General features: G+C 50.6%; 8 protein-coding genes and 1 non-coding gene across 9 annotated transcripts; 7 read left to right on the top strand and 2 right to left on the bottom strand.

The window, feature by feature from the left end:
- Positions 1-76: 76 nt before the first annotated feature.
- BKA67DRAFT_660917 (uncharacterized protein) lies at positions 77-3313 on the top strand (the record flags this gene model as incomplete). Its single annotated transcript, XM_046107715.1, has 2 exons — positions 77-516; positions 577-3313. 2 exons carry the CDS (start codon positions 77-79, stop codon positions 3311-3313), a joined length of 3177 nt encoding a protein of 1058 aa, XP_045956428.1.
- Positions 3314-3442: 129 nt separating this feature from the next.
- Positions 3443-4645, bottom strand: BKA67DRAFT_537982 (lipase; the record flags this gene model as incomplete). The annotated part of the gene is made up of 4 exons (XM_046100412.1): positions 3443-4112; positions 4166-4270; positions 4324-4489; positions 4549-4645. 4 exons carry the CDS (start codon positions 4643-4645, stop codon positions 3443-3445), a joined length of 1038 nt encoding a protein of 345 aa, XP_045956427.1.
- A 2420-nt stretch (positions 4646-7065) lies between these two features.
- Positions 7066-8479, top strand: BKA67DRAFT_537981 (uncharacterized protein; the record flags this gene model as incomplete). Its single annotated transcript, XM_046100411.1, has 5 exons — positions 7066-7104; positions 7304-7537; positions 7640-7669; positions 7864-8094; positions 8336-8479. The coding sequence occupies 5 exons, from the start codon at positions 7066-7068 to the stop codon at positions 8477-8479; spliced, it is 678 nt and encodes a 225-aa protein (XP_045956426.1).
- Positions 8480-8739: 260 nt separating this feature from the next.
- BKA67DRAFT_520934 (glycoside hydrolase family 3 protein) lies at positions 8740-11455 on the top strand (the record flags this gene model as incomplete). The annotated part of the gene is made up of 2 exons (XM_046098225.1): positions 8740-9008; positions 9064-11455. The coding sequence occupies 2 exons, from the start codon at positions 8740-8742 to the stop codon at positions 11453-11455; spliced, it is 2661 nt and encodes an 886-aa protein (XP_045956425.1).
- Positions 11456-11709: 254 nt separating this feature from the next.
- Positions 11710-13981, top strand: BKA67DRAFT_349120 (uncharacterized protein). Its single transcript, XM_046096345.1, has one exon. It carries the CDS (start codon positions 12024-12026, stop codon positions 13749-13751), a length of 1728 nt encoding a protein of 575 aa, XP_045956424.1. The 5' UTR covers positions 11710-12023; the 3' UTR covers positions 13752-13981.
- Positions 13982-15551: 1570 nt separating this feature from the next.
- On the top strand, positions 15552-16418 carry BKA67DRAFT_660913 (uncharacterized protein; the record flags this gene model as incomplete). Its single annotated transcript, XM_046107714.1, has 1 exon — positions 15552-16418. One exon carries the CDS (start codon positions 15552-15554, stop codon positions 16416-16418), a length of 867 nt encoding a protein of 288 aa, XP_045956423.1.
- A 1382-nt stretch (positions 16419-17800) lies between these two features.
- BKA67DRAFT_520980 (cofilin/tropomyosin-type actin-binding protein) lies at positions 17801-18241 on the top strand (the record flags this gene model as incomplete). The annotated part of the gene is made up of 1 exon (XM_046098231.1): positions 17801-18241. The coding sequence occupies one exon, from the start codon at positions 17801-17803 to the stop codon at positions 18239-18241; it is 441 nt and encodes a 146-aa protein (XP_045956422.1).
- Positions 18242-18630: 389 nt separating this feature from the next.
- BKA67DRAFT_660911 (alpha and gamma adaptin binding protein p34-domain-containing protein) lies at positions 18631-19777 on the top strand (the record flags this gene model as incomplete). The annotated part of the gene is made up of 3 exons (XM_046107713.1): positions 18631-18709; positions 18823-19260; positions 19320-19777. The coding sequence occupies 3 exons, from the start codon at positions 18631-18633 to the stop codon at positions 19775-19777; spliced, it is 975 nt and encodes a 324-aa protein (XP_045956421.1).
- A 681-nt stretch (positions 19778-20458) lies between these two features.
- Positions 20459-20540, bottom strand: BKA67DRAFT_t121. The gene has a single exon. It is a non-coding gene; the product is annotated as a tRNA-Leu (tRNA).
- Between the last annotated feature and the right edge of the window lie 835 nt (positions 20541-21375).

Here is a 21375-nt window from a genome sequence, read left to right as displayed (position 1 = left end):
GAGGGGCACCCACTAGTTTCTTTACACCATTTGTTCTGTTCGCGTCGATCTCAGCTCCGGCTCTACGGCACTCAGAATGGACGCTGTGGCAGTTCTCAGTGTCGCAGGAGCTATCCTCTCATTCGCCCAGCTCGGGACAGAGCTTTTATCGCCCTCGACGAAATCCTACGGCAATCGTTCTATACCGCTATTTGACGCAACTCATATCTCAGAAAGACTGAGAGAACTGGAGAGTACCCTTTCAAGTGCCGCGAAGCTGGTGGGTGCCCGAGTGGGGGAGCACGACCTCGCCGCATCTTCATTATTCGAAGAGGCCGCCGCTTCCTGTCTTGGAGACATTCGCATATTGTTGGAACAACTCAGAAATGTCAAAGAGCGCATAGAAAGCGGTGGGCAATTGAATCTCTTAGAGGACATGGAAGCTGCGTTCCGATCCTCGGTTTTTTCCAGGCTGCCACAAGATAAAATCGAGCATCTTTCTAAAGTGGTCACGGTTTATGTCAGCTCCGTCGTAGGGTATGCGACCAGTTACAATCAAATGAACTACACGCGAACAATACTGACCACTTATGCTAGTTCGCGGATTATTGAAATTGAAGGTATTGTAGATTCACTAAAAGGTGACTCCCGATACACTAGGCCGGAACATGAATCTCGAGTTGATTCAATGGCTCAGGATCTGGCAAGTCTACAAGCAGAATTGAGTAGAATCTCAGCACGTCTCGAGAGACGATCCGTAGTAGCGTCCTTTTCTCCTGACGATATAAGTACAATTCAGTCCCTAATGACCCGATTGGATGTAGAAGATCACATCATCGTGGATAGAATTGTTGCCAGCCTGAATTACGATAGCAGACCTGTTCGCCATGACTCTGTCCCTCAAGCGCACAAGGACACGTTTCGTTGGGCGTTCGACTCTCAGCTTGCCGATTGGTTTCGCTCTGGTAATGGTACGTTCTGGGTCTCAGGCAAGCCGGGTTCTGGAAAATCAACTTTCATGAAGTTTATATCCAGCCACAAACAAACAAAAGAGCTGCTGTCATCCTGGGCAGGCTCGACGGACAAGCTCGCTATCGCAGCACACTTCTTCTGGATTGCAGGCACGCCAATCCAGAAGTCTTGGCAGGGCTTGTTCCAGTCTTTGTTGTTCGACACATTTCACAAGCAACCCGCAGTCGTCCGACTTATCTGCCCCAGCCGGTGGGCCGCCGCCAGGAAGGGGAATTGGCAAGAAGCAGCTGAGCCATGGTCCGTGACAGAACTTGGTGTTGCGCTGCGGGCATTGGCGACCACGCCAGAATTTCCTCTGAAACTGTGCTTCTTCATTGACGGACTCGACGAATATGATAGTGACCATTCAGAGCTGTGCGACATATTATACGACATGGCCAGCTCTTCTCATATCAAGATATGTCTTTCCAGTCGTCCGTGGCCGGTTTTCGAAGAAAGGTTCGGAACCGATGACAAGAAACGGATAGACATCCACGAGCTTACTAAAGACGATATCCTGCAGTTTGTGATTGACCAATTACAGTGGCCGGACGACAAGGACTCTGAAATTTCCGATGAGGAGAGAGACGAAATTTGCCAACAAATCGCCACTGGGGCAGATGGTGTGTTTCTTTGGGCTTTTTTCGTCACAAAGTCCTTACGTGAGGCCGTGTCTAAGGGTGCTACTGTTACCGATTTGCGCAACCGCCTCAGGGGTCTACCGAGCGACTTGGAGCAACTATTCAGGACAATGCTCGAGAGTGTAGACAAAGTTAGCCACCCAAAGATGGCGGGCATCCTACAGGCCGCTTCTAATGCGCTAGAACCACTCCACATCGATCTTTATTGGATGCTCGAGAAGGAGTTTGAAAGCCGTGACTATGCACACCATTGTCCGATCCAAGCCACATCGTGGGAAGAGCGGTCAAAGCAGAGGGAGAACACGACTCGCAGCGTAAGTGACAAAACAAAGGGTCTTCTCAAGCTTGTAAACCAGCGATTTGAATTTCTCCACCGGACGGTCAAGGACTTCGTGCTAACAAAAGACATGGGCGAATACCTTAGAGGAAAGCTCCCGGCAGGGTATAATGGCTATATCGCCATCGCTGCCGCATATCTCGGTTTCCTGAAAACTACAAGTTTCGAAAACTCGATCATAGCGGGAGTTGTCAGGTTAGGCCAGGGCCGGAACTCCGGCCCCTTTACCTCGCATCTGAACCAAGCCCTGACGTACACGTCAGAGGCACTGAAGTCGAACGAGTCTCCAGAACTCCTGGCACTTTTGGGAGCTTTCGAAAAGTCTGTGGACCAAATGATCCGCAGCGGCCATGTTACTCTGCGTGGCCCCAATGCTGAAGGCTGCGATTCCAGATTGCTTTTTCGCGAGGAGCTTCTCCGACATAACTTGACTCCGTTTATCAAGCAGAGGCTACGAGAAGAAGCTGGCTTCTTTGATGTGTTCGACGAGCCTCCGTTCTACTCTGCACTCATGCCTATGTCACTAAGCAGTGGAGAGAGTCCTGCCCCTGTGCCAGCAGTTCTGGACATCCTGCTTCGATATGAGGAAAATCCTAACAACACGACGCGCGACAGATCAACAGGCATCTCGAATAGTGCCTCAGGAACCCCTTCTCCATGGGTCCTCTTCGCGCGGGACGTCATGTCCGTCTTTAACATGCTGACGGTGCCTTGCAACTTCCCTGCCATACGCTTCAACGACACGCTTAGCAACGGCATATTTGATCTTCTGTTGTCTCACGGTGCCGACTCCAATGCGAGTCTGCTACCAGATCGGCCTATTGGAGCTCACACGGCTTTCTCGCACTTTTTGGGTATTTCGCTGTCTCAATTCCTGGGCCCCGAGTGTTACGAGGGCTACCTCAGGACGTTGGGCGCATTCCTGCGTGCCGGTGCGAGCCTCGGGGTTCCTTCAGCCTTGAGTAGAGGGTCGGACTTCAGGTTGGATCCGAAAACAGATGACCAGAAGGCGTTTGGTAACCTTGCTCGAGAACGCCCGGACGAATCAGTATTGACTTCGTTTTGTACAGAGTTGGAGACACTTTTATCAAGACTTGCGGCAGATCCGGGGCGCGCTAATTTTATCCAGTCTGTAGTTACGATATTGGTGATACACTGCTCGGGACTGGAAGAGGAGTTGAGACAAATAGCTTCTGCCGTGTCAAAGGGTTGTCCTGAGTACATCCATCAGATTCTGCTACCAATGATCGAGCGTGAGCTAGCAAGAAAGGGGTCAACGAAGAGAAGCCGTGGCAGCTGGGATGGAGCATTGTCAAATTCTGCGGTTAAGCACCTTAGACATTAGGGTAGGCATTCAGAATTCTATATAACTGCGTCGCCTCCACTGTAATTGCAAACACCTGAACGCCGGCTACCATGCTCATTACAAACAACATTTTCCCGCCAGGAATACCGCCCCCACGATGTCTGCTGACTAGGCCCAGACATCATTTGTAAGGTTGGTGGCGACGTAGGTGGCGTCTTGCGCAACATAATCATTGAGTTGGGCCTCGATATCCTCGTCCGACATGTCGCCGCTGTCTTCCCTCCTCTTCAGGGGTGTGCCATCAGGGCTGCATCCGCTGATGGCCTCGAAGTAATAACTGTGGGCATCCGTGTCGAAGCCGAGAGTACCGGCGTTGCAAGCCAAGTTGGAATAACCCTCGCAGACTTTGACGTCGCTAGCGGTGTAGTCCGTGGTGGTTGCCGCCCCGTTTGACAACCAGTACTCGGGGGAGGTGTGGCGGTAGTTGAGAATGATGGGAGGCAGACGGGGGACCGGGTCGTCCAGGTGGGTGACGCGGTATTCGGCGCCGGCTTGGTCGGTCACATAGGCGACGAAGGCCTTGTTGCCGACACGGGGGCTGCCGTAGCCGTAGATGTCGATCGCGTAGCCGGCCTTGCGGGCGTAGGCGCCACCAACGGTTGCGATGGCGCCACCAAGGGAGTGGCCAGTGAAAACGATGCTGTAGGTAGGGTTGGCCTTGGCAGCGGAGGCGACGGCAGCAGTGACAGCAGAAGCAACCTCGAGCCAAGCGGCGTAAAAACCGGTATGGAGGAGACACCCGGTGGTGATGTCACATAGTTCTTGGACGAAGACCAGGCTGGCAAGCTGTTAGTGTACGGGCCTGGCGTGATTCAGGGTTCTGACACTTACTTCGTGATCCAGTTGCGAACAGAGTGAGAGCCACGGAACGACACCACAATCACCTTAGCTGTGGCATCGGTAGACACGAAGCCTTGGATATCAGTAGCATCTCCACTGTTTCACAGTCAGCACGGGCATCGTGTATAATTCTTTCGTCCAGTGCTTACGCAAAAGTCGCCGTCACCACAGCGCCGTTGGAGGTGACGTCTGGGCAGGCCTCGTCGATACAGGTCACAACCGAACCGACGGCAACTTCACTGTTGCAGTATGAGGCAGCAGCGTATTCGGCGTAGAAGTCCAACTTGGTAACTTGGGCGGCAGTAACAGTAGTTGCTAATGTGGGTAAGCCTATGTTTCACTCGATACAGGAAGTACGATCCAAGGCAACATACCTCGTTTGTCCAAGTACAACTTCATTTCATCCGGGATGGGACCTGCAGCGACGGAAAGAGCCAAGCTCGAGATGAGAGACCAAGTGAATGACTTCATCTTGAACCGTAGCAGAGAGAGACCGAAAACAGGGGGGGTGACCTTCGACGCAAGGAACAAGGCAGCCAAAGATATGACGGCTGCGACAAGCTGTGGGAGAAAGAGAGACAAGGGCCCTCCTTTGATGAGCTGAGTAGCGAATGAGGTACGGTACGACGATCTTATCACTCAACTATCGCGAGCGCCCGGAGGCTATATAGCCAAAAAATTCTTGACGATATTCTTCACGATTGGGGAGGGTCGGCCGCCCACCATTGCGGAAATTTCCTTGTCTCTTTGGAGTAAATTCATCTATCCCCGCCAGGTCCCTGGGGCTCAGACATGGGTTCGGGGAGGAAAGTTCTATGGCTAGCTTGAGCCTAGAGGATGGCTGGATACGCGTTCCTGAGAATGGTTATCTGAGCGGTAGGCAGACCGAACCTGCATATTCAGCTAAAATGGATGGCAGCCGCATGACCGGCGCACCGGATATCACACAGCGCGCGCGCATTACTCCTTCATCTCGAATCTCCAAAAGCGTTCCCTCGCGGATCTGGTGGCTTAGAGCACACTGCCAAATTGGTCGACAGAAATGGTGTAGTGGGGCCTGCGGCAGTTACCATAGTAGTCATCTTGTTGGCGATCCGCAAGGTGAGGAGGTCCATCCTTGTATTGCAGCCACACCCAAGAACCCTCGTGGCATTGATAAAGCGCCCACTACGGCCCCCACAAGTCACTGGGTGTCATAGTTCGGCGAAGATGCCGTTTCTAGACAGTACAGATCCCATCAATTGGGCAGAGGACAGTGTTACCTGAAAGCCATGTCACACTGCTAGCGGTAATGGTCACAAATCAGGTTCCGAGCCTCCGTCAAAGAGGTGATGAACAGGGAATTGAATTTGAGTTCTGCGCTTCCCCAGATTCTGGGGGCTTGTATTCAACAACCTAATAGTGGAGAACATATACATTTGCGGAAAACTATTTGCGGACCGCGGCGGACCTCGAATGGACATCTATTGGAAAAGGCACTGACAGACGTAGGTGGCACACATGGTACGCGCTGAGTGCCCATCACTTTGTGTGTGTGACCGGGTATCGCCTTGGAGCACACAAGATCGACACATATACAACTGATAAGTGAGGAAGGCACTGCATTGAGAGGATCTTAAATTGCTGCCAAATGTAAAAGAAGGAGTAGCTGAGCACCAGCTGAAAGCGACGATTGTCAGCTCTAGGCGCACGGTTTCCGATTAGGGTCCGTGGTATGTAGGCTATGAAGAAAAAAAAGAGGCAGGAGACTGGCAATGCAGTGAGGGGATCTACATACATAGTAAGCGGAAGAATTTGTCATTCCTTAGATCCTTGGCTATTATCCTTGTTCCAGCTCACAAGTGCTAGTCAAGGAATGTACGGCGCTGCCATCATCGCGTGCATAGAACTACGCTAAATTCAATGACAAAACTGATAATGCGGGTTTGTTCAGTGAATAATATATCGCCGTTGCTACTGTATGTAAATCGCGCGGTTTCGTGATAAGCAACTGCAATCATAATACTCAGACATTAAATATGGGGAGGGCTAATGTACGGAGAATAGTTCCGAAAAGTCTTTGCCGCAACGATCGACCGTAGGAGTGCCTGCATGTCTGTGAGATTACGTAGCTTTGCATAGTCCCTACATTTGTGTAATTGCGCAGATTGCCGGCAACGTGATATGCCCAACGGCCATCCTGTTGCAGCAGCGGTCTTACGGTTGGAGATATCAGCATCAGTGAGAAAGTCCGAGAGTTACTCCCTCGCTCGCCAAAGATCACGACGGCGGCGTGCAGCGATTGACAGACACCACAATCTCGGGTTTCGCTGCGCTCGAATTCAGCCCGCATGACACGGATGCCTTTTTGGGGATGGCTTTAACCCCAATCCTAGGCTGGCGGTGAACTTGTAAGTCAGTGTGACCCGTTGGATTTTAGCAAAGTCTGAAGTTAGTGTCGGGGACAGATCTATTCCAGGCATGATAATCCTCGATATTGCCTTTTTCTGTTTTCAAGGTGATGGAAGAGCACGCTGAACACAATTCTAGCCTTGGCTTGCTGGTAATCCGCTAGGTTAATACAGTCGCTTCTGCAAGACACCGCAGACACAGTACGCTAGAATTGTGGGGTATGCTTGGCACCTCGGTTGGCGTTTTGTCTTTTTTAGCGAGCTTCAGTCTCCATCCAAATTTGTTGAGAGCTAGGTACCAAGTGGCTCCCACGGTTTTGTCAAGGTCCCCATGTTCCACTCCACATTCATTGAGCTTCATTTCGTGTTCTGGAAGCGTTCGATTCAAACGGACTACATGAGTTATCTGTCATTTTATAATGAGTGCTGCAGTGGGGGGAGCCAGCGCGTCCTTTCGCTGGGTACTACGTAGGCTCTGGGGTTCGAAGACGCCAGTGAGGCATGGCGGGCGGGTCTAAAGGCACTTTCCATTTACATACAGTAAGTAGTACGTAGGCCGCGCTGAAGAGGTTCCATTAAGCGGTTACACTATCCGCCTAACCGTCGCTTCAGCAAAGCGTTCGGCTATTTCCCCACTCGGGTTAACTGACTGCCGGCCACGTTTTCTGTGAACAAGGGTCTATTCTAACGAGCTCTCATCTATTCCTTTCCTTAGACTACGACCTGGACATGAATCCAGGAAATGCCAACTTTGCTGCGAAGTCGCTCTGCAATCACGATCCTGCTCGATTATTACTACACTAAGTCTTCAGTGCTTCATTGGCGCACTGCGAATAGTGCGTGGTTTGATCACACGACAAGCTGCAGTGTAACATCAGCCCTGATCAAATACGTTAGGCTAGTTCACAACCTTTGGGCGCATACGCTCGGAGCCTTGAAGAGTAACATTATGTTGCACAGTCCTACTGTACTCGTACGTAAAAGCCGCGAACAACTGTCAACATCTCGTGCTATTACATCCTGTTTCCCTGGTTCTGCTTAGTGACACGTGCGGTTGTGAGCTATCGCGTCGAAGGAAGGTCCCAGCAGGACCTTGCTTATCGTCGTACGTACATTTCGTTCTCTTCTTGCGGTTGACATCCGGAGACTAGTTTCTGAGATGAAATCTCTCCCGCGAAGTTTGTTTTATCTTCTCGCGAGGAGACGCATCACCGTGGGTGCGTGGTGGTTGCCTTGGCCCGCCAATAATCTCATTCTCCTATCTATAATTTAGGCCGCGGAGAATGCACATCGATGTAGATTCAAGATTTAGCTCTGCTAGATGAGAATCACACAGGCGACTGGCTGCCTGGAATTGCCGGGGAAATATCCGATACACTGAAAAAAGACGGTTGTGGCGTCCTGAAGTTGTGCCTCAGGAGGATTGTAAGGACGATGTTGAACGGCTACGGAAGTGGGCTCTTGAGAGACCGCGCCAGGAAACCCGACCCAGTCGGTGATGTACCGCGTATTACTGTCATCATAGCTAGTGTAGGTCAACGATATTCTGTGTATAGCTCGGTTGGAATTATTAGGGACGATTGATTTTCTGGCCATCAGATCTCTCCAACCTCTGTGATATCCAATAGGATGGTTCGCTTAGAGTTGATTCTGCAGCTTGATTCCCACCTTCCCCTTTCCGAACACGACGCTCGCAATGAAGATCTGCAAGATGCGCTAAGCTAAGCCCGCTTCACCCTTTCACATGCAGACATTTTGCCCTTTTTTAAAGCACAATGAAGAACGTTTGCTCGTCGTGGGAGAGAGTGATAAACATTGGCAAGCTCGCCGAGACTCTGCCCTCCCTGCCGCATCATCCGCCTTGGGTGTACTTTGCTTGATTTATGGTATCATTTCTCGTCACGCCAACGCATAGACATAATCTCTAGCGCATCGGTTCCATTATACTGATTCTGGTTCCGCCAATGGGCACAGCGGTGTGCCTGAAGAGCATGATGTGCTGTGGTTGCTCTTTCACTTAGCGCAGCAAGCCTCTATACTGTACTTGCCCACGAGGACGCTGCTTTTAGATTCATAAAGCCGCGGAGTTCCTCTTCTGCACTAAAATGTGGTGCTTTTCCCACCAGACTTGCTAGCCTTATATTCTTATCCGCGTCACGATCTGACGACGCAGTCATGGTCTTTTTTGACTTCAGAGCCCCTTTGGGGGTCCGTGTGTTGTCATTGCTTGCTTTATCCAATACCGTCAGCTTGTCTTCCTGTGCCGTACTCCAGCCCCGGGATGCGGTGCCTGCCGGATACGTTGCTGCACCATACTATCCTGCACCCTATGGCGGATGGGCCGATGACTGGGCAGACGCATATGAAAAGGCGGCTGACCTGGTATCGCGGATGACTCTGGCGGAGAAGACCAACATCACCAGCGGCACCGGATTCTTTATGGGGTATGAAGCACCATGACTAAAATCCATTGACATTGCCTTTACTAAAATTTCACAGACCATGTGTCGGAAATACAGGCAGTGCACTCCGTCTGGGATTTCCTCAGCTATGCCTTCAAGATGGTCCTTTGGGTGTGCGCACGACAGACAATATTACCGCCTTCCCTGCTGGCATCACCACTGGCGCAACATGGAACAAGGATCTGATGTACGAGAGAGGTGTTGCTCTCGGCCAAGAATTCAAAGGCAAGGGCGCAAACTTTTACTTGGGCCCCTCAGTCGGTCCTCTAGGGAGAAAACCCAGAGGTGGACGAAATTGGGAAGGCTTCGGCTCAGATCCGGTGCTTCAGGGTATTGCTGGCGCCCAGACCATCAAAGGCGTCCAGGAGCAAGGTGTCATCGCTACGCTGAAACATGCCATCGGAAACGAGCAGGAAGAGTATCGGATGTATAGTGTCATCCAAGAGGGATATAGTGCCAACATCGACGACCGCACCCTGCATGAGCTTTATCTGTGGCCCTTCGCTGAAGCCATCCATGCTGGAACTGGTGCTGTCATGACCTCTTACAACGGAGTAAATGGCTCCGCTGCTTCGCAGAACGCATATCTCATCAATGGACTCGTGAAAGATGAGCTCGGCTTCCAGGGTATTGTTATGACTGACTGGCTCGCCCATCTCTCCGGTGTGCCGTCCGCCTTAGCTGGCCTGGACATGAACATGCCTGGCGACACTATGATCCCCATCGTCTTGGGCACAAGCTACTGGATGTATGAGTTAACTCGCTCTGCCCTCAATGGCTCCGTACCCATGGACCGCATTAATGACATGGCTACCCGCATTGTGGCTACTTGGTACAAGATGGGTCAGGATCAAGACTATCCGCCCCCAAACTTCTCGTCAAACACACGCGATCCCACAGGTCCCTGCTATCCCAGCGCTTTATTCTCGCCCACCTGTGTAGTAAATCAATACGTCAATGTACAAGCGGACCATGCGACTGTTGCGAAAGCTGTGGCGCAAGAGGCTATCACGCTGCTCAAGAACAACGGTTCCTTCCTCCCCATTACCACTTCGGCGACCATCAGCGTTTTTGGCACGGATGCGCAGACGGATCCCCAGGGCGCCAACTCTTGTACGGACAAGAGCTGCAACCGCGGGCTCTTGGGCATGGGCTGGGGTTCTGGAAGTGCTGACTACCCCTATCTCGACGACCCCATCTCGTCCCTAAAACGTAAGGCCAAAAATGTAATCTACTACGCTTCCAATACGTTCCCTGCCTCGGTGCCTACTCCTGGCCCCAGCGACGTTGCCATTGTCTTCATCAACTCGGACGCGGGCGAGAACTCGTACACAGTAGAGAACAATCACGGCGACCGGGATGCGTCTGGTCTATCAGCGTGGCACGGTGGCGATACATTGGTGCAGGCCGCCGCTGCGAAGTACTCTAATGTGGTCGTTGTAATTCACACCGTTGGCCCATTGGTCCTCGAGCCCTGGATTAACCTGCCATCTGTTAAATCCGTGCTAGTTGCGCACCTCCCGGGTCAGGAAGCCGGCGACTCGCTCACTGAGGTCTTGTTTGGCCAGGTCTCGCCCTCGGGTCACTTGCCCTATAGTATGCCTCGGTCCGAGGACGACTATCCTTCGAGTACAGACCTGATCACTTTTGAGTTCCTTGGGCAGGCACAGGATACGTATAGCGAGGGTCTGTACATTGACTACCGGTACCTGAACGCCAATGGGAAAACGCCGCGCTACGCCTTCGGACATGGCTTGTCGTATACCTCCTTCAACTTCTCATCGGTATCACTGGCCTCTGTGACAAAGTTGTCGACTGTTCCGCCCGCACGCCCTGCGAAGTCGACGAGTGTCGTCGCAAGCTTGAACCAAACCATCCCCGCGGCCTCGGAGGCGTACTATCCTACCGGCTTCAACAAGATTTGGAGATACCTGTACTCCTATCTCGACTCAGGCGAGGCGGACGCTGCTTACGCTGTGGGCCGATCCGGCACCGAATATGCTTACCCAGCCGGGTATTCCGAGAAGCAGAGCGCCGGCCCGCCGGCTGGCGGTCCAAATGGAGGCAATCCTGCTTTGTGGGATGTGGCGTATACCGTCTCCTTGACCGTGAACAACGCTGGGACGAAATTCTCTGGCAAGAGCGTGGTGCAGGCGTATGTGCAGTATCCGGGAGGGATACCTTATGATACGCCAGTGATCCAGCTTCGAGACTTTGTCAAGACGGGAAGTCTGGCACCCGGTGGCCGCCAGACAGTGAAGCTGAGTTTGACGCGCAAAGATTTGAGTGTGTGGGACACAGAGTTGCAGAACTGGGTTGTGCCACCAGGCGAATATAAGATATGGATCGGAGAGGCTAGCGATGATTTGACCTGGGTATGCTCGACAAGTAGCGGAAAATGTACCGAGACGGCGGATGGACCTGTGTAAGTATTTATACCTATCCTCGTTCATAGCTGTAAAGTTGTTTATAAGCGGTAATTATCATCAGTCTCTAACTAGTAGCGATGATTTTAAGATGTTCGTCATATCATCGCCTATGCATTTGCCTGAAGTCAAATTAGAACAGCTCGGTAGCAGCACTAGAAGCCAGGCAAGATGGAAAAATCCGCCCTGCCATTCCTAAACGCTTGTAAACTTGTCCTCGGTTGGTCCTCTTTGGTTTCGCGATTGTGGTGCTCTCACCTTCGGAGAATGTCAAATATCAAAAGTTCAGCCCCGTCACGACCAACAGACGAGTTTATCTCATGCCTTACTACGTGACCATGAGCATCTCGCAATTGCCTTCAATGAGGGCTGCCAAAGCTTTTGCATTACTCGAGCGGGCTGTGATAACTGACCACTGCATATATACAGGGATCAAATCCGCCAAATTGCGGGGATGCGCTTTTCGTGAGTCAAGCCATTCCTGCAAATATCCTCAATCGAGGCACATATCATCCCTGCGTACAGCATTGTCCGGCTCTGTCGCCTCTAGGTCAAAAGTCGCGAGACCCAAATGAAGTCAATTATTTCTTGGTTACGGCGACGTGGGAAAAACCAACCACCCGCGACAGAGGATGCCAGCGACGGGCTTAGCCGCCTTCCACTGGAGCTCCATTTTTTTGTGCTTGAGCACTTGGAACTAGGAGATTTCATGGCTGCGTTGAACGTTTGCTGCAGTTGGCGGTATATATGGCTGAGCGACGAAGTATGGCCATCTCTCGCATTGCGCTGGCTACCTGGTCTCTTGGAGCATATCAACTTTACAGTAGCTACTGATGAAAGAGGGGAGGCTTTCCGGCGCGCTTTGGTCAAACACCAGCTTCGTAATCATGGTCTCTTTTCCGATGTCTTGCAGCATAGCATGACACTCGAAAAGGATCGATATTTCAAGCTCAATAAGAAGGTGCCGGTCGAGGAGGGTGGCATACACTCATGTTCCAGTGTACGTGAGCCTGAACCTGATCTGGATCGCTTTGCCAGATTCAGATTATACAACAATGGGCGTATTGCATGGTGGCCCGAACCTTACGCGTTGCCTTACATCGCTGTCATTGACGATCTTCGGTCAAGGAAGCGGCATGTATTTTGCTTCCCAGGTCATAACGGAGAACAGGTAGGCTATCAGACCGCTCTGGGGGACAAGCTCTTCATCATGGGAAAAGAACGCAGATTGCACGCGTGGCATCTCGAAGAAGACACACACCAGTGCATTGAGCTGCCGTACGACTTTAAGAGGTGCGTCACGGATGGACATACCGTGCTCATTGTCGCGAAAGATTCGACTGTTTATTTGTGGAAGTTTGGCTCGGCTTTTCAACAGGTTGATATGTCCAACATGTATGAGAAAGCACCAGTTACATGGGGCGATCAAGGCGACTTTGTTCCGAGCGTATTGGGTCCACACCGTGTTGGCTTATGGCTGCGATGGGCAAATGTTGCTCTTGACTTCATTATTCACCCAAATGTCGCGCAGGGGTTCTTCGTTGTGACCTTAAGCGGCGGGATTTTATCAGTCCATGAAATTAATGCTGGTGTCCTGGTCAGTTCTTATACGTTAAACGAAGAGATGCTATCTCGGCGCGCACTGGAGATTTCCGGGCAATTGCGCTGGGAAAAGATCGATTCCAGAGGGGGCTATAGTCTTCTTTCGGTCTACCCAATGCCGAGAGGAAGCCCTACAGAGGACGGCAACGACGAAATATGCCGTGAGATATCTTGCCGCTGTCAAACCTGGTGGAGCGTTGGCGGACACACCCTGGTAACGGTCTGCTTCAATATCTATACCAAATCGTTCGAGGTCCTCCGCCATCAGCCACTGTCCTACTACCAGCCTAGGACATTCCACATATGGAATCAGCAGCTGTTGGCTGTCGGACGGGGTCGTCCACCTAACGGATGGCACGTAGCGTCGTTCCATAAGTATAACGGTTGGACCAACGTTCAATCTCTTAGTTCTGTGCCGCTTTATACCACCTCTAAGCTTAAGCTCGCCGGATCGTCCAGGCTTGCAAGACGACGGATGACTTTCGAGGAATTGGAGATAAACGACATGGATACACATGTCAAGGTCCCATACAATCTGAAATACATCCTTGATGCCAGACAACTCAGTACGTCTAATCGCGCGCCTTTACAACAAGAAATCACGAATAATATGCGACTTGTTGGAGATGACGACTACCTAATTATGTTTGAAGAAGGAGGGTACATGGCTTGGTGCTTCAGCGATAACATTGCCTAGTAGTCACCTATTCGACATATCGTATTTGACGAAGATTTTCGAAGGTCTCTGAAATATTCTACCCAATAAAGCTAGAGTTTATCTATTGGTAGCCAAAGGACATTACATAGAAGTTCGATGCCTTTAGTTGAGCTGTTCTGTCTGTCATCGTTGTTTCGATGTATTCATGTTCTGGTTTGTTAGCCTCACTGGCCCTATCTTGGGCTCAAATTGCTGGCATGTTGGAATTCAACAACATCTAGCACTTCTTTACGATGGCAAATCTAAATGAAAGCTTTGCGGGACAAACCTTGCCTTCTAAACACTACTTATGACCAACTTCAACACCTATGTGATGTCGATGACACCTTCAACGCATGATACTAGTGCAAAGATCACTCATGCAGCGCCCTTGACATACTGGATATGTGTCGCACAATAATACAAGCCTTTGCAAGATTCTGGAGCCGTCATAGGCGATCAATTACATTTTGGGCCTATCGTAGTAGTGGTCCCCCTCACTGTGCAGAAGAGAAGCATTATGCCAAACAGATGACCGTGAAGTAACTGGGAAACGAATCCTATATGTGCTATGACGTAACAGTCGTAGAGTTGTTGCAGCCTGGGGACAATATTGCATAGATTATTAACCGCAGGGGGGCAAGTGCCAGTTTCTGTTCCAAGATGCTTACACGCTGCACAGAGTATGCGAGAGAACAGATTTACCCCTCGCGAAAATCATCTGCTCCACTGCGGTTTTTTGTTCTTTTTTCTGCCTGCTACCATAGCTTGCATAGTAAACCTCCTGGTATTGGCTAAGCCTGTTGTCCCCAGTCAATGTCTAGGCTCGACCAGGTTCCCCGCGCTGCCCGTCACCGAGACTGAATCATACACAATTACGGCACGTTTAGCCCCAGAGCGTCCGGATGTATACACGTGCAATCAATCCGGTAGGAATATGAGCTGTGTTAAGTAAGTTCCATAGCAAACTCCTTACGTATCTGAAGGTAGGACATGGTCAAGAGAGCGGAAGGATCATGTCAAACCTCGATAAACAATCTGGTCTACCCATAAGGCAAACGAAATTCTTACGTGCATCAAACTCATCTTATCAACGCTAGGCTAAAAGCAAGAGTCCAGCCTTATAAGGTGTGAGCACTGAGCATCCGTAGAGTATTGTGATATTAACTGAGGGTCCGCCTGTTAGCCAGGATGTTAAAAATAGGATGAGCTCTTCTCAGGTGGCCGTGATAAAGCCACCGAATAATGCAGCCACCGGAGGATAAAGTACTCCCCAGACAAGGAACTTTAGGCGTCCTGCCTGAGAGCGGTATAATCCGTAATGACGCATCTTTGGTTCAAGAGCATAAGGCTGTATTCAGCTGGCCCATTGCCTATTGCCACCATACGGGGCACGACCAAATATTGGAGATGGACCCCACGAACAGAACCCACTTTTTCATTGCAACATCACCTGCATAGGACGACGCCAACAATTTTCCACGTACATATATAGTACGATCCTTCACCAAGAGCAACGGCCGACTGGCATCGTCACAAGTAAATCCGCTTACATCTGTTGCGGCGCAGCAAGCCAAGCCCGCCTGTGCCCAGACTGGGAGGATTGTGTTGGCAACAACATCACATCATGTCATAACCCCGCGTCAGCTCATTATGTAGTTAAATACAGCCAGAACATTTGAATGACACACTTTGTCCCACCATTCCATAGGAGCATACCCCATTCACAGTATACCAGACACCATCCCGTATTACCACATCTTCTTGTAGACGATACTGACAGAGGCCGTCCGCTCCAAAATGGCCAACCCCGATGAACTCCGTCAGAAGTACTTTACTTTCATAGCGCCTTCGTATTCCCACCTCACCGGTAACACAACCCGCGACAACTTTGCCTCTGTTCTCTCTCAGCGTGACCTAAACATCACCTCAGCATCGGTTGTCCACGACAATGCTGCAGGTCCAGGCACAGCCACATCTGCCTTGATACCATGGGCTGAATCACGCGGTCTCAGCCCCAAGATAGTAGTCACAGACTATATCCCGGGCATGATCCAGGCGTTCGAGAAGCTCAAGTCCAGCCATACGGACAGCAAGCTTTGGCAGAGCACTGAGGGCAAGGTTGTCAATTCACTTGACCTTTCTGAGTTCCCGGATGGGCACTTCACTCACACGATCGACAACTTCAGCGTCTCAACTTTCGGTAATAAGGAGCAGCAGGAGCAAGGTCTGCGGGAAGTCTACAGAACTCTAGGTGAAGGGGGTTTGGCGGTGTTTCTGACCTGGAAGCGCTTTCCCGTTGCGGAGTTCATAGAGCAGGCACAGGCAGAGATCAAGGGCGAGGAGTGGGCTGGGGAGCATCGGGTTCCTGTCAACGGAGCGGAGTTCTTCCAGGAAGGTTATCTCGCAAAGCTGGCGGTTCAGGCTGGTTGGAACAAGGACAACGTCCAGACCACCACTACCAGCTCTTTACTCAAAGAAGGCGAAGATGAGGAGGGGCTGTTCAAGTTCCTCCAAAGTAGTCCACCGGCCATGCTTGCCAAGCGGGGTTTGACGGAGGAGGAGAGTGCCAAATGGCCCGAGGCGATCAAGCACGCAATTCAAAAGGAGAAGGAGTCGCACGGCGGTATCCTCACTGAGTCCTGGGTTGTCTTGGCGAAGAAGTAACCGTGCAGAGTGACGATAGCATTAGACAATGTAATGGAGAATTGATGAGATGCTAATGGCTCCTGTTAGAGTGAGCAAAATTTTTTTTTTTTTTTGATATATTAGACAAATTTGCTCAACGCCATATCTCCTGATCTATCTGCAACTTGCATCCCACGAATAGCCACCATCACTGATAATCACGACTAAACAATATTTCGGCACTCCCAATCCCCCGGTGTGTCTATACTTCCAAATTCCGAGTGCTTTGCTTGCTCATGGTAAAGACATAAGTAGCGAAGGCTCCATGTTTCTAAATGTAGTAAACAATTGACATACTTGGTGACACCGAGCATCTCAAGTGCAGCATCACCTCCAACCCATTTCACCCCAAGCTTGGATAATATCGTGACCGGCATTGTTCATAACCAGGCAACAGAGTACAACAACAACGACAACAACACCGCAAATATGCTACGGCAGATAGTTCCTCGAGCTGGGAGGGCTTTCAGAGCACCAGCTGCTCGCCAATTGCTTCCCTTGGTCTCCGGACAAGCAGCAAGATGCTACAGCATCCAACCCAAAGCAGCCTCGGACTCTAAATCCGGTCGGCAACTGTTAGGTCGTCGTATGTGAACTGAGTACAGTTCCATGTACTATCCTTAAAGAACCACCGCTTATCCACCATTGATGTATGATTGACGGCTATTTGACGTTCTCTATGATGATGGCAGAGAAATAGTCCGACGTATAATTCCAAACGCCAACAACAGCCGCGGCGAAAAGCATATGAACCCAAACAAGATATCTCGGCATGGCTGGTAACCGAATTGCGAAGTCCGCAGAGATGCGCAAGCCAACAGGTTATTCCTACAATTGGACTTTAAGCCGCATTTGATATGATAGAAATTCTACGACCAACGTCGAATGCCAGCGCGGTGGCACCGAATGCGTGACCAGCTAGTGTGAGCTACCTTGAGTCTGTGATTCACCCACCGACGTTGCGGAAAGCGGTATGGTGACCCTCTATGCAGTCTACTGCCATATTCGAGATCCATTCCAATTCATGGAATATAGATGTGAGCAAGTTTCAACCGGGAATCGTCATGGTGGTTTGCCTAACCTAGGAGGTGGGTGCTATGTAAGTGGCGCGTACCAAAAACCGTTCATGGAGATATGGTGGCCAGCTGGCTGCGATGGTGTGGGTCTGCTGCCAATCTGAGCGAGACCCCTGAATTGCAGTGAGACCGGTCCATGGGAAGGCCTCGGCCCTTGAACCGATAATTGCAACTTCGCCCACGATCCTGCGAAAGTGGAAGTAATTCATTGCCAGTCGGCCAATTGGCTTAGCGAGTCTCTTTATCATTTAACTACAGAGACCCTCGATTCGACACGTCAACAGAATGTCAGGCATCGACTCCCCCGAGATCCTCGCGGCTTACGACGCCGTGCGCTCCGACAAGGACGAGACGAAATGGCTCCTCATCTCCTACGCCAGCGCCGTCGGCGATAAGCTTGCCCTCACTGCGACGGGCACGGGCGGTCTCGAAGAACTTGCCGGCAAGCTCGACGAGAGCCAGGCGCAATATGCGTATGTTCGGGTGGAATATGCCAACGACACCGAGTCGAAGCGGGTCAAGTTCGCGCTGGTCATCTGGATCGGCGAGAGCACCAAGGTGATGCGCAAGGCACGCGTTAGCATTGAGAGTGGAAACGTCAAGAGGGTCCTTGCGCATCACTCCATCACCGTCGACGCAAGGGACAAGAGCGATGTCACCGAGAAGGAGATTGTGCCTCGATTGCGGAAGGCAGGAGGTGCTGATTACAATGGTGGGAGGGGCTGATCTGTTTGTTGTTGTTCTTGTTGTTTGTAGCCAATGTCGTGGCGGGCGGTGTCGGTGTCGGTGTGGATGGTGGGGGCACTCGTAGGAGGAGTCAATCCTTGGGGACAGGCGGCTTCATTCATTGCGATGCATTTGCGAGCGGTGCCAGTTTTGGGTAGAAAAACACACAGAATCCATCATAAGAGGTCCACGCGAGTCTCGAGCAACTGCAGATGCAGTTCATCTCCATGCTTCCATCCAGACACTCACTTCACAAGCACAAACCAGCTTAGTCATATTGCATTGCATGGTGGGGTGAACCCTGAAGTCGCCGATTGCCCCTCCATTCAGAATTCAGGGTTCCTGAACATCGAGAACTGCATCAAGTAGGAACGAACCGTCTTGTCAAGATGGAGGTCTCAAATCCGCGACGAATACTTGCTGTCTCGTTGTCCGACGCAGAGCACCATCTGAGTAAAGTCGTCAAAGGTGAGCTTCTCTCGCTCGGTATAGATGAACCCTCGAACCGTCTCGTCCCTTGAGACCCCATAAATTTCTCTCCCTTCGAATATCGACATTCCCAAGACTAACACGCCGTTCAGACCTCACTGGCAATGTACCAGAAACCGCATCAACGACGCTAGCAGGGACCACACATGACCTCGAGCTTGAAACTGCATATTACACAGCATCAGTACCCATCTGGCTCGACCTCATCTCAGATCCTTCAGGCTGGTCAGAGTCGTTTCTCTCACCCGAGGCCAAGGAGGTCCTCAATGTCCTCGGCGGCGTTGTCGTGGTCTTCCCTCTGCCTCAGAAATCAGACTCTGACGAAGCACAGGCGGCCAGAGATCTTATTCAGCATGTCGGCAAAGTCGTCCAAGAAGGACTAGGTGGCTGGCAATGGGAAGGCGTCAGCCTCTGCCTGGGCATCGGAGAGAACGACGATGTTGATGAGTGGGATGAGCATGCCGCAGAAAGTGGTTTGGAATTTGTGCAGGTACGGGCCAAGAGCACCGAAACACGTAATGAGTATGGCGGTATGTATCCATCACTGGTCTTCCTTTAAAACAGCCCCCAGCTTATATCCCCGTGACAGAGAAAACCGGAATCTCACGTGCCCGAGAGGCTCTCGAGGCCAATGATTGGGCGCAAATGGACGAAGATCTAGGGTCAGATTTTGGCGATTTCGAGGAATCCTTAGATGTCAACGACGAAACTGGCCAACCGGGCACTTCGGGCGATAAAGCTCCTGATCTCGACCCTGAGAGTCTTGATTTCGGGTTTGACAAGGCTGATTTCGAGGGCCTCAAGCGAGCCATATGGAACTCGGGCCAAGAGGATGCAGAAGACTTCATGAACGGCGAGCCAAGTAGACGGGGAGTAGCTGCAGAAGTCGATGGCGAAGACGTCAAGCTAGATGATGATGAAATTCAGAAGCTTGAGGGGATGATGCAAAAGCTTCAAGCTGTCAAGGACATGAGCGCAGGATTACCCGAGGAGCAACGGAAACGGATGGCTGCAAAGGCGGTCAATGAAGTCATGAAGGACCTATGAGTGACTTTTCAATCATCTGGCGAGTGCAGTGACGCAATGAGAGTCATGCGTTTTGTTTGTGTTAGAGCACAAAGGTCATATTCGCACTGCATATCTCTACATGGGAAAGCATATGGGTGGGGTTGTATCGATCCAACGCGCGCAGCGAGAGCTGTAGGATGCATAACATGGTACCCGTTACATTTTAAGCAGGCCTTCCTTGCAGCTACTCGTTGATGTCCTGTGTCACTGTCTCCATTGGGCAGTCTCAACATCCACATACAAGTTAGTGATAACTTCATGTCAACCAATACCACACGCCAATTGCGCAAAAAACCATCCATGCCTTACCGATGAACATGCTCGTTCCTGACCGGTAGGCTCTATCTTTGTGCTAGTAAGCACATGGAGCTGATCCATGGTCCATCCCCGCGTAGACACCTAGGCAATGCTTATGTGAAAGCAGGAACTTCATAGAACGCGGATATTGTGCCAAGAAAGTTGTCAACTCAAGGTCATGACTATAAAAATGAAATAAGATACACCTAGAGTTGAATGATGGGTGTCAGGAATAACTATTCCTCAGTCAACTTGGGGAGAAGAAAAAAGAACACAAGACATGAAAGAATGAGAAGAACTAGAAGAACTAGAAGCAGACTTGACAAAAAGTTCGTGTGAGTGAGTGAGCACACACTATACATCTGCTGACTGCCGGGTTCGAACCGACGCATCTTTCGATAGTAGAGCTTAAGTCTACCGCCTTAGACCACTCGGCCAAGTCAGCTACATCAATATTACATAATGACCCATATTACGTCTTATGATAGTACTGTTAAAAAGTGGAGATACATAAATGATCAACCTCGTAAGTTCCAGCAAACGCGCGTGGTGCAATGCTTAAACTGCTAATGGGTACCAATCATTTAGCCGTGGTTACAATAATCCTTGAAACTTTCACATTCGTTGTCCTTCCAAAACATCCCACTGAAGGAGGGCTTGCTGTGTTACACCGCGGTGTCATATATGATCGATTCAAGTTCTAACCCCTCAATATCTCCATTGGTATACATAGGGTGCTTTCCTCTTGGGTTTTTTTCTTTCTTTCTTTTTTCTCTCTTCTTTTTTACCTGAGGCTAAGCTCCCGTGGGGTGATCTGCTCTGACGGACTTTGATAGTTGCAAAAACTTTAAACTCGTGCCATTTGGGCTCCATTTCAGGGGGTTCGGCTGATGGCTTACACAGGAATCTTCCGAAAGATGAAAGCGCTATCGACCTTCACACAAACATGCTGGTGTAGATCTTTCACTGGCGCGGAAAGCGTTTGTTCCAAATGGGATACGCCAAGTCGTCAGTTACATAGTACTTGGCAGAAATGAGACCGGATCACCATAGTGAAAACAAGGTAGACTAAAGGCAGAGAGTCGGGATAATAGATAATTATAGTTTGACAGCACCCATGGATCTACTTTTGGAAGCTTGGCTAAAACCAAATAATGAATCGGTAGGGTCAGATCTGTGGATAGTACGTGGTACAAGAACAGCATCGTCCATCCGGACGGTTGAGCTTAACGGGCCAAGTAGCATTCTTCGCTTAGAGATGGGGCCGAAAGGTGGGGGCG

This window comes from Truncatella angustata (genome assembly GCF_020726525.1).
Source record: "Truncatella angustata strain MPI-SDFR-AT-0073 chromosome Unknown BKA67scaffold_6, whole genome shotgun sequence".
NCBI classification, from domain to species: domain Eukaryota; kingdom Fungi; phylum Ascomycota; class Sordariomycetes; order Amphisphaeriales; family Sporocadaceae; genus Truncatella; species Truncatella angustata.
This window is presented reverse-complemented; position numbering and strand designations above follow the sequence as displayed.